The 10,213-nt window shown below is 50.6% G+C and overlaps 1 protein-coding gene across 1 annotated transcript; it reads left to right on the top strand.

Annotated features, from left to right (window-relative positions):
- Positions 1-3,431: 3,431 nt before the first annotated feature.
- On the top strand, positions 3,432-8,872 carry zglp1 (zinc finger GATA like protein 1). Its single transcript, XM_043687547.1, has 4 exons — positions 3,432-3,834; positions 5,370-5,473; positions 7,702-7,795; positions 8,567-8,872. Exons 1-4 carry the CDS (start codon positions 3,452-3,454, stop codon positions 8,700-8,702), a joined length of 717 nt encoding a protein of 238 aa, XP_043543482.1. The 5' UTR covers positions 3,432-3,451; the 3' UTR covers positions 8,703-8,872.
- The last annotated feature ends 1,341 nt before the right edge of the window (positions 8,873-10,213 follow it).

Here is a 10,213-nt window from a genome sequence, read left to right as displayed (position 1 = left end):
CTCACGCTCGCGCTCTCACACTCTCTCTCTCTCACACACTCTCTCTCTCTCACACTGTTACCTTCGTGGCTAATTCTGTCTCGTCAATTTTCTCTTTAAAACTTTTGGTCACATTTAGCTAGATGTTCCCAATCCTCAAAGTTTTGTTGTTCCTGGGATGTGGGTCTCTCTCACACTGTTACCTTCGTGGCTAATTCTGTCTCGTCAATTTTCTCTTTAAAACTTTTGGTCACATTTAGCTAGATGTTCCCAATCCTCAAAGTTTTGTTGTTCCTGGGATGTGGGTGTCTCTGGCTGGGCACAGCATTTACTGCCCGTCCCTAGTTGCCCCTTGAGAAGGTGGGGGTGAGCTGTCTTCCTGAACCACTACAGTCCATGTGCTGTAGGTAGACCCACAATGTTCCTTCGGGAGGGAATTCCAGGATTCTGACCCAGCGACACTGAAGGAATGGCGACGTATTCCCAAGTCAGGATGGGGAGAGGAACTTGCAGGGGGTGGTGTTCCCATGTATCTGCTGCCCTTGTCCTTCTGGATGGAAATGGTGCTGAATCACCTGCTGCAGGATTGCTAGCCTCTGATCTGCTCGTGTGTTTGTAAATCTGGTTGTTTCTGGTCAATAGAAACCCCGAGAATGTTGCTGGTGGGGTATTCAGTAACACTATTGAATGTCAAGGGGCAGTGGTTAGATTGTCTCTTAATGGAGATGGTCTTTGTGTGGCACGAATGTGAGTTGCCACGTGTCAGTCCAAGCCTGGATATTGTCCAGATCTTGCTGCTGGAACAGCACAGCAGGTCAGGCAGCATCCAGGGAACAGGAGATTCGACGTTTCGGGCACAGGCCCTTCTTATTGGTGATGGTCCTAGCCTGGCATTGTGTGGCATGAATGTTACTTGTCACGTGTCAGTCCAAGCCTGGATATTGTCCAGATCTTGCTGCATTTGAGCACGGACTGCTTCAGTGTCTGAGGAGTTGTGAATGGTGCTGAATCATCAGTGAACATCCCACTTCTGACCTTATGACAGAGGGAAGGTGATTGATGAAGCAGCTGAAGATGGTTGGGCCTGGGACACTCCCCTGAGGGACTCCTGCAGAGATGTCCTGGAGCTGAGATGACTGACCCTCCAACAGCCACAACCATCTTCCTGTGTGTCAGGTCTGACTCTAACCAGTGGAGAGTTGCCCTCTGATTCCCACAATGGGGCAAGATGTTGTTGATGTGTCTGGGGTCTGAATGCTGGAGATCTGGCAAGAGGTTCCCTTTGGGGGAAGCTCACCAGTTCCCATCCTAATCAGGTATTGAAGAGGACACGGGCCACCACTCACTTGGATGTCTGTGCCCAGGGTAGAGACCCAGCCCAGTGAGAGCTGCTGGGAAAGCAGCTGGTAGAAGGTTCCTGAAATGTCAGGAGTAGGCCCTTCAGCCCATCAGCTCTGCACCACCACTCTACTTCATGACTGGTCATCGTCTCAACTCCACTCCATCTCCAAATCCCTTTGATGTCACTAATTTTCAGGTTAATCTGGTGACCCTCCTTCACACTCCCTCAATGGGAGATAAGGAGACCAGAACTCCACATAATATTCCAGGGGAGCTCTTATTAAGGCGCTATACAACTGCAACAAGATTGTGAACAGTTGGAGACCTTGAGGTGACTCTTGCTGTAGCCCACTAGGAACAGCTTGTTTGTTCCTGCTCTCCGCTGTCTCTCTGTTAATCAATCCCCAATCTATATCTCTATAACCCCGACCCCAATGCCATGGGGCTGTGTTTTATTTAATAATCTCCTATGTGGGACCTTCTGAAAATCCCGATCCACTGGCTCTCCTTTCTCTAGGCTTCTGTAACAAACACCCTCGGAAAACCGAATACTGCCCCCCCATGACAGTGCTCAGGTACCGGGTTAAAGGGCACGAGGGCAATCGGGTAACAGCGATGTCAAACTGTGCAGGGCAGCCCGCTCTCCCTCACTCACTCACTACTGCCCCCCGGCAGCCCCCGGGTGTGAGGCTGAATCCACTGCCAGCTCAGCAACGATCTCCCTGAATGACAAAGCCGGCCACAGAGATGGACCCTTCCTATTCCCGTTTGTTGCTGTCTCCGGAGGTAGGGAATGACGTTGTTGGAGTTTAAGAACAAGGGGATTCAAACGCTCTAACCGAGTGGGTAGGCCCCATCTGGTGCACCGTTCTGGTTGCTGTACTGCACAGAGGGTTGAAATGTGATTGAGGAGGACCTTATGGGATCTTGCCTGCGCTGTGCTGTTATGATGTGATTGGTCAGGGTGGTACCTTTTGAAATAAGGAGGTGAATGGAGGGGGAGCACAATGCTGAGGGGCCTATAACTGGAGCCCCATCATCAGACAGAGAGACCAACAATTAGCTGATCAGACAGGAGCTGAGGAGGGTGGTGCAAGGTGGCGTTAGAGTTCACAGATAGCATGGATGTAGTGGGCAGAATGGTCCTAAATCTTTCTGCGATTCAATGTGGGAAAGGTGATGGACTTGTGCTAATGCCACTGGACCCGTCATCCAGAACCCCAGGTTAATATTCCGGGATCGTGTGTTTGAATCTCATCGAGACAAATGGGGAGATTTTAAATTCAATAAAAATCTGAAATTCTTTTGAAAATGTTAACCTAATATAACCTCTGTATGTTGTCATAAACCCATCAGGGTCACAAATGTCCTTTAGGGATGGAAACTGCCAACCTTACCCAGTCTGGTCTACACATGACTCCAGACCCTCAGCAATGTGGGTGACACTGAACTGCCCCCTGGGTAATTAGGGATGGGTATTAAATGCTCCCTAGCCAGTGACCCCATGTTCCATGAATGAATTTGAAACAGACTATGACCATGGCGATGTCTTTCCTCAGATGGTTGTTTCACTTTGTATCTCGTGTCTTGTTTCAGGTCTCACTCTGACCCATGTGCTCAGTCATTGCCTGCAGATCCGAGAGAAGGCCCTGGATCCTCCCACCAACTCCCAGAGTTTGCTATTCTCTGCCTGTTACAGGAAGCTGCCAAGTTAGTGCCAGTTTTAAACCCCCCCAGTCACTGCAGCCCAAGAGCATCTGGGAATCCCTGGGGCAGTAGCAGCTCTGTTGTGACCCCCTCTGACCCCTTCCCTATCTCTCCGCTGCCCCAATACCCCCACACAGGATGTTCCACCAAACAGGCTGGGTGGGAAGGACAGAGCCCCCAGAGTGAGGGGGGCATGGACAGACTAAGGCAGGAGCTGGCTTCTACTAGTGAGAAGCAGGGCGAAAGTGACTCCTTACCTATCGATGTCAAATCCAGCAGGAATTGTGTGCCTGTTCCAGAGTATTGGAACGCGAGTGCCGAGGGCAGGTGCCTGTGTGATCCAGGACAAAGACAGGCTTCTGGCTGGGAAGAGGGGCTTTCTGACATTGGGTTAGCCAGGATTTCCCCAGAGACAGGTGGCCACATGAGGAGTTTGAGTTGTTGTACAGGGAGCAGTGATCATACTGAGGCCACAGCAGGAGACCCGAGTGGGGCTGTAGGGTCCCCAAGCTGGGTAACTGATGAAAGCAGCCATCCTGAAGTAGGGCTAAGGGGTCAGGGCAGTAGTGAGCAGTCAGCATCCAGAGTGACCACATCGTCAGCGCCTGAATGCAGAGATTCCTGTGGATCTGGGATATCTGATTCCTGCGGTCGGACGGTGCAGCAGAGTCGGAAATGCCGTAAGCAGTCAGCCCCCCGCCGCAGCGCATTGGACGGAGACCCCAGCTTCGAAGGAGTGACTCTGTGCATGGAGAGGCGTATTGTGAATACTGGAGACTGTCAGCTCCACATCACTGCCCACTACAGGTATATCACACAACCTCACCCCCCCCCCCCTCACCGAGATCTCCCTGAGCCTGGCAGCTGCCAAGCTGCTGCAAATGGATGAAGTAATTATGGGGGGGATGGGGCGATCCAGGGGGTGTCTCAGGTTTCAAACTGATTTGGGGGGATGTTACTGCTCTCAAAGGGTCGTGTATCTGTGGGATTCACTCCCTCAGAGTGTGGTGGCTGCTGCCATTGTGTATTCAGGTGTTGAATTAGTAAAGGGTTGGAGGCCAAGATGAGATCATTCATGATTCTTTTGAGTGATGGAGCAGGATTGAGGGGCTGAATGGCCTCCTGCTCCTAGTTCTGTTGCTCGTCTCCCAGAGTCTGAGACCACCCCACAGTCCAGGATGTGTAGCAGCACCCCCACCTCACAGCCCTTCCTGGACCCCACACTTCTTCAGGTGATGTCCAAGCCTTAGATAAAGCTCAGGGAGGTTTACCAGGTTTTGCCAGAGAGAGGGATTTCACTTCTGAGGAGAGGATGGTTTGAGCTGTTCTTCTAGGCACAGAAGAGGGAGGAGAGGTGGCCTCATCAAGGCTTTCAAGATGAGACATTTTGCTCAATTGGATCAAGAAAAGATATTTGCTCAGATAACTGGGCTAATACTGAGGATAAGAGATTTAAAATTATTGCCAAAAGAGGGTAGATGAAGAAAAATCTACACGCTCAATTGTTGGGATCTGAATCTCTTGATCTGAAAAGGTAGTGGAAACTGATCTCAGAAAAGAGCTGGTTAAAGTAAGTTGGGCAAGAAACTGAGAGGGTGACAGACAAAAAGTCAATTTTTAAGATTCACTTTGGGGGACATGGGCATTATTGTCTGGACCCAGTATTTACTGCCCGTCCCTAGTTGCCTCTTGAGAAGGTGGGGGTGAGCTGCCTTCCTGAACTGCTGCAGTCCATGTGCTGTGGGTAGACCCACAATGTCCCTTAGGGAGGGAATTCCAGGATTCTGACCCAGCGACAGTGAAGGAACGGTGATATATTTCCCAAGTCAGGATGGTGAGGGGCTGGGGGGGGGTGGATCTTGCATGGGGTGGTGTTCCCATGAACAGGATATGAGGCAAAGCATGATGGTTCCCTCAAAGAGCCAGCACACACAGAACGGGCAGAATGGCTGTCTTCACTACCACCACCCCACCTCCATCAATGATGCTCAGTAGCAGCAGTGTGTACCATCTACAAGAGGCACTGCAGAAACTCACCAAAGATCCTCAGGCAGTACCTTCCAAACCCATGGCCACTTCCACCCAGAAGGACAAGGGACAGCAGATACATGGGAATAAGCTTCTGAAGAGTTGTCACTGGATGTGAAACGTTACCTTTGAGTTCTCTCCACAGATGCTGCCAGAGCTGCGCAGCTTCCCCTGTTTCTGGTTTCTCATCTTTGGTTATTCACAATCCTACAAAATTCAAAACCTGCCCCCACCCTGTCCCTTCCTCTCTCCCAAGAGTGGGTTTTACACATTTTCATAACCGTGCTCTCATCCAAGGTTCCTGTCTCCCTCAGCCCCGGACTTCATCGGAAACTCCTGAAGATCCGATCACGTCGTAACAAAGTGGAGCCTCTGGCAAGGTGCAGCAGCTCTGAGGAGGATGCTCCTAACGCTGTGTGTAAGTGAAACTCTGAGGTGGTGCAAGGAGTGAGTGATGGACACAGCAGGACATGGGGATGGAGAGACTGAACACAGAAGGATAAGGCCGTTTCACCCTTCACATCTGTTCTGTTCCAATTTTATGTGGAGAAAGCTCCATGGTTCATCACACCTACCGCCCCCCACCCCCCCACCCCCAAACGTCACGTCTGGGATCTCATCGTCATTGGCTTCTTCTGAGAGATGATGGTGATGGAAGAAATTAAATGCCTTTGGGATAGAAAGAGCTTGATGTGGTGTGATGTTTGATGGTTGAAATATTAAACTGTAAGAGGGTCTTCCATAAGCTTCACTCAGGAAGTGGTGCGCAGGTATTGGTGGGGGCTATTGTTTTTGATGTTTATTCTCTGCTATAGCTGTGATAGCACATGCCAATCCATAACTGTTTCTGCCATTTCACCTCACAGTGAGAATTGGATTGACAGTAATGTTGTAATGTCAGCAGCACTTGGATGTTGCACTTGGAGCTAAAGGGAGCAAAGGATCTAGGGAGGAGCAGGAAGAAGCTATTGAGCTAGCAGATTGGCCGTGATCAGAATGAGTGATTGTACTGAGTGATGGAGTAGGCTGGGAGCTGAATGGTCCACTCTAATTCTCTGCCAACGGAATAATAACCCAGAGCCCCAGGCTAATGTTCCAGGGACATGAGTTTAAATACCAACATGGCAGGTGGTAAAATTCACTCCAAGTTACAGTTCGGAGCTTGCCCAATACTGACCCTCTAACTGATGTCCATTAAGGCAGGACCCCAGACTTTGAGCAAGGTGGTTGATTCTTAACTGAGTCAGTTAACTCCTATCCCTTTTGAAATGGTGTAGAGAGCCAATCAGTTCAAGAGCAATTACAATGAGTAATAAAGGCTGGTCATATAGCGAAACCCGTGTCCCCGTACGCAGGGAGAGGGAGGGAGCCCGTGTCCCCGTACGCAGGGAGAGGGGGGGGAGCCCGTGTCCCCGTACGCAGGGAGAGGGGGGGAGCCCGTGTTCCCGTACGCAGGGAGAGAGGGGGGAGCCCGTGTCCCCGTACGCAGGGAGAGAGGGGGGAGCCCGTGTCCCTGTACGCAGGGAGAGAGGGGGGAGCCCGTGTCCTGTACGCAGGGAGAGAGGGACCTGCTGTGTGTGGAGATTACTATCTGAAGCTTTCATGCCAAGCTACCTTGCAGTAGAAGTTTCTTTTTGTTCACTTGTAGGATATGGACATTGCCAACTAACCAGTATTTACTGCCCGTCCCTAGTTGCCCCCTTGAGAAGGTGGGGGTGAGCTGCCTTCCTGAACTGCTGCAGTCCATGTGCTGTAGGTAGACCCACAATGTCCCTTAGGGAGGGAATTCCAGGATTCTGATCCAGTGACATGAAGGAACAGTGATATATTTCCAAGTCAGGATGGTGAGGGGCTCGGAGGGGAACTTCCAGAGGGTGGTGTTCCCATGTATCTGCTGCCCTTGTCCTTCTGGATGGTAGTGGCCGTGGGTTTGGAAGGTGCTGTCTGAGGATCTTTGGTGAGTTTCTGCAGTGAATCTTGTAGATAGTACACTCTGCTGCTACTGAGCGTCGGTGGGGGAGGGAGTGGGTGTTTGTGGGAGTTAGTCAAATGTTCTGGATGGTGTCGAGCTTCTTGTGTTGTTGGTCTCTGGCTGTGGACACGTTTCCTAATTTCACACCTGCTGGTCTGTCTGTATAATGTGGGTCTGTCTGTGCTGACCATTGTAAATCCCAGTGAGCACAACAGGAGTCTGTCTTTAACATGGCCATGTTGTTGAAGCCTTTGGATAATGCGATTATTCTGATGAATTGATGCTGGGCTCCAAGGCTTGGATCACCCTGAGTCAGGGTGTGGGGAGTGAGGGTGGAGGATGTGACAGTGACTCCAGGCACAGCTTCAATCGGTTGCAGTGAAACCTTTGTAGCTGCTTGTGTGTTCAGGATCCTCTGTTGAAGCTGAGCATCAGTTTCTGATCCTGTGTGAGTCTTTAATGGGAATCTGCTCCCAGCCTCCCATTCTCCTTGGTCCCCGACAGATGGTCCCTATACTTCCCCATTTATAAAGTCTCTGCTTGTGCTGGAGTGGTGACTGAAGGTGGGCAATGACCGAGGAACCTCAATCTGACTCTGTCTGGGGGGGGGGGGGGGGGGGGTGGGAGCTGAGCTCATGCCCACCAATGACCATGTCAATTTGGTTGTGTTACAGATGGGAAGTGCTGTGTATCCTGTGGCACTGAGAAAACCCCCCTGTGGAGAGATGCAGAGGACGGGACACCACTGTGTAACGCGTGTGGAATCAGGTAACTGCACACAGCCAGACCCACAAGCTAATCCAGACTCCTACCGGAGGGCACAACCTCACTGGGGGATAGTCACATACTCTCACTCACACTCTCTCACACGGACACACGGACACACACACTGACTCTCGGTAGGTATGGACACACAGGCACACCCACACACCGTCTGTGCCATATTGAGACTGGACCATGTTCCAATGAGGACAGGCCCATTATTAAGGAAAGCCCTTTTATTGGGGTTTGACAGTGGGATGTGGTGAAAGTGTAAGACCTTGTGGGAGTGTCTGAGACCAGAGAACACCACCTCAGATTAAGGAGCTACACATTTCAAGAGCAGTAAGAGAATTGGAGGTGATGGTGAAAAGGCAGGAAAGTGAGTTGAGGATTATCAGATCAGTCACTAATGGCAGAGAAGACTTGATTAGCTGAGCAGCCTACTTGCTCCTATGTCGTATTGATAGCCCAGTCCATCCAAGCTTGAATACTGGAGTGTCGCCGAGCTTGGGTTGGGGGGGGGGGGGGGGGCGAGGGAGAGGCTAGTAAGTAAATAAGATCCAGGAAGGACTTGATCAGGGTGTCGGAGGGTTTACTGGGTTTGGAGGAGGGGAGGGAATCACTTGAGATCAAGGTGTTTCAGGGGGGGGTGGGGGGGTACTGTTGATGGGGAAGGGAAACATGGCCAGATTCACTGGGACATTATTGTTAGGGCAGAAAACCTCTGGGAAAACGACCCTGTACTTTTCCTCATTTCTATATTTGCATGTTCCCCAGGTACAAGAAATATCGCATTCACTGCTTTAGCTGTTGGCACATCCCAAAGAAGGAGGGCCTGTCGTTTATCCATTGCCTTCGTTGTGGTGACCCACTGCGAGCCCCGGTCACTCAGCGCAGAGTGTGTCTGCACTGACCATCAGGATGCCCCTGAACAGCCTGCGAGAGTGGGCCAGTCGGGCAGGGGTTAGGGTGAAGGTACTGATTGTTGGCTCCTTCCTGACCATGAGGGACAAGACTATGTTTCTGTCCTGTACCTGATCCAGTTTGTGAATGTTCAGGTGGGAGCAGTTTGCTGTAAGTTTCTGGCTGTGTGTCGAATGCTGTGGAATGTTCTAGAATGATGCTGAGAGCCCCCCTCTCTCTGTCTGTCTCGGGTGGCCTTTTTTTTGTCAGATTTTTCTTTTGTTTTGGTGTGTGTTTCTCTCCCAATAAAATGGCTCCATTATTCTCCTGGAGCACAGCATCCAGTCTGCAGCAGTCTCTGTCAATGAAATGGGAGTGTTGATGAATTGATTTATTGTTGACACATGTACCAAGACAGAGTGGAAAATGTTGTTTTGTGTGCTGCACAGCCAGACCCTATCCTGCACAGTGCAGAATATAGTGTCACAGCGAGAGAGAGAGAGATCAGAATTAACATGCCCCCCTCCACACCGTGCGTCAGCTCTGATGAAGAGTCATTGAGTCTCAATGTTAGCTTGCTCTCTCTCTCTCTCTCTCTCTCTCTCTGGATGCTGCCTGACCCACTCTGATCTCCACTATTTGTATTCTGGCAATGAATAAGAGGTCTGTTCACACGTCTGATAACAGCTGGGAGGAAGCTGGTCTTGAATCTGTTAGTATGTGTATTCTAACTTTCCCATCTTCTGCCTGATGGAAGCGAGTATAACTGGGATGTCTTAGTTCTCTCACCCTGGAGAATCTGAGCATTGCTTGACCCCCATTTGCCCCAATCCTGCCATTTCTAATGGTTCTCATCTCTCCTCCATGATCCCAGTCTCTCCCCTGCCTGACTACCCCTTCCCCCACTATCTCTGAAGTCTCCCAGTGCATGAATCCTCCTGGGGGATGTCAACTGCACAAACATGACCTGATGCAGCACATCCTGCTGCCGAATTTGTAATTTGTGGATAGATTCCCAGTGTGATGGAAGATGATTGGTGATATGTACGAATGTAGAGTTAAGGTTAAAACCAAGTGAGTTATGATCTAATTGTGGGGTCGATTTCCTGGGTCTGCCTGATGGGGGGTCCTGAAGCCCCTCAGTCTGGCAGGGGGATTCCAACTCCCCCTGGACCCTTGCCCTTGGGCTGGCTCCCACATTTGAGATGCCCAGCTCAGGGCGAGAAAGGGATGTTGACTCTGTGTCAATCCAGTCCAACTTGCTCAGTACCTGCAGTGTCTCAATGAGGATCTCTCCATGTGTTTCTCGCTCCTTGATCACAACATCATTGAAGGCTTGTCTTTCTGACTGAGACTTTATTGGAGAGCATTCTCACCCCATCTCCCTATCACCCACACACACACCTCCTCTTCCTTTTGACAGCCTCGCCCCACACTCTCAGACAGTACACTCCGGACCCTAATCCCCCCTCAGGTTAAAGAATTTTTCCTCATATTGTTGTTGCTCTGTCTCATAATTGC

Source organism: Chiloscyllium plagiosum, chromosome 4 (genome assembly GCF_004010195.1).
Source record: "Chiloscyllium plagiosum isolate BGI_BamShark_2017 chromosome 4, ASM401019v2, whole genome shotgun sequence".
Lineage (NCBI taxonomy): Eukaryota > Metazoa > Chordata > Chondrichthyes > Orectolobiformes > Hemiscylliidae > Chiloscyllium > Chiloscyllium plagiosum.
This window is presented reverse-complemented; position numbering and strand designations above follow the sequence as displayed.

Bases quoted from the DNA above. Each gene is read 5' to 3' on its own strand.
- zglp1 (XM_043687547.1), top strand. From the start codon at position 3,452: ATGAGGAGTTTGAGTTGTTGTACAGGGAGCAGTGATCATACTGAGGCC. The intron at 5,474-7,701 runs GTAAGTGAAACT...GTTGTGTTACAG, and splicing joins GGATGCTCCTAACGCTGTGT to ATGGGAAGTGCTGTGTATCC. The intron at 7,796-8,566 runs GTAACTGCACAC...CATGTTCCCCAG, and splicing joins TGTAACGCGTGTGGAATCAG to GTACAAGAAATATCGCATTC.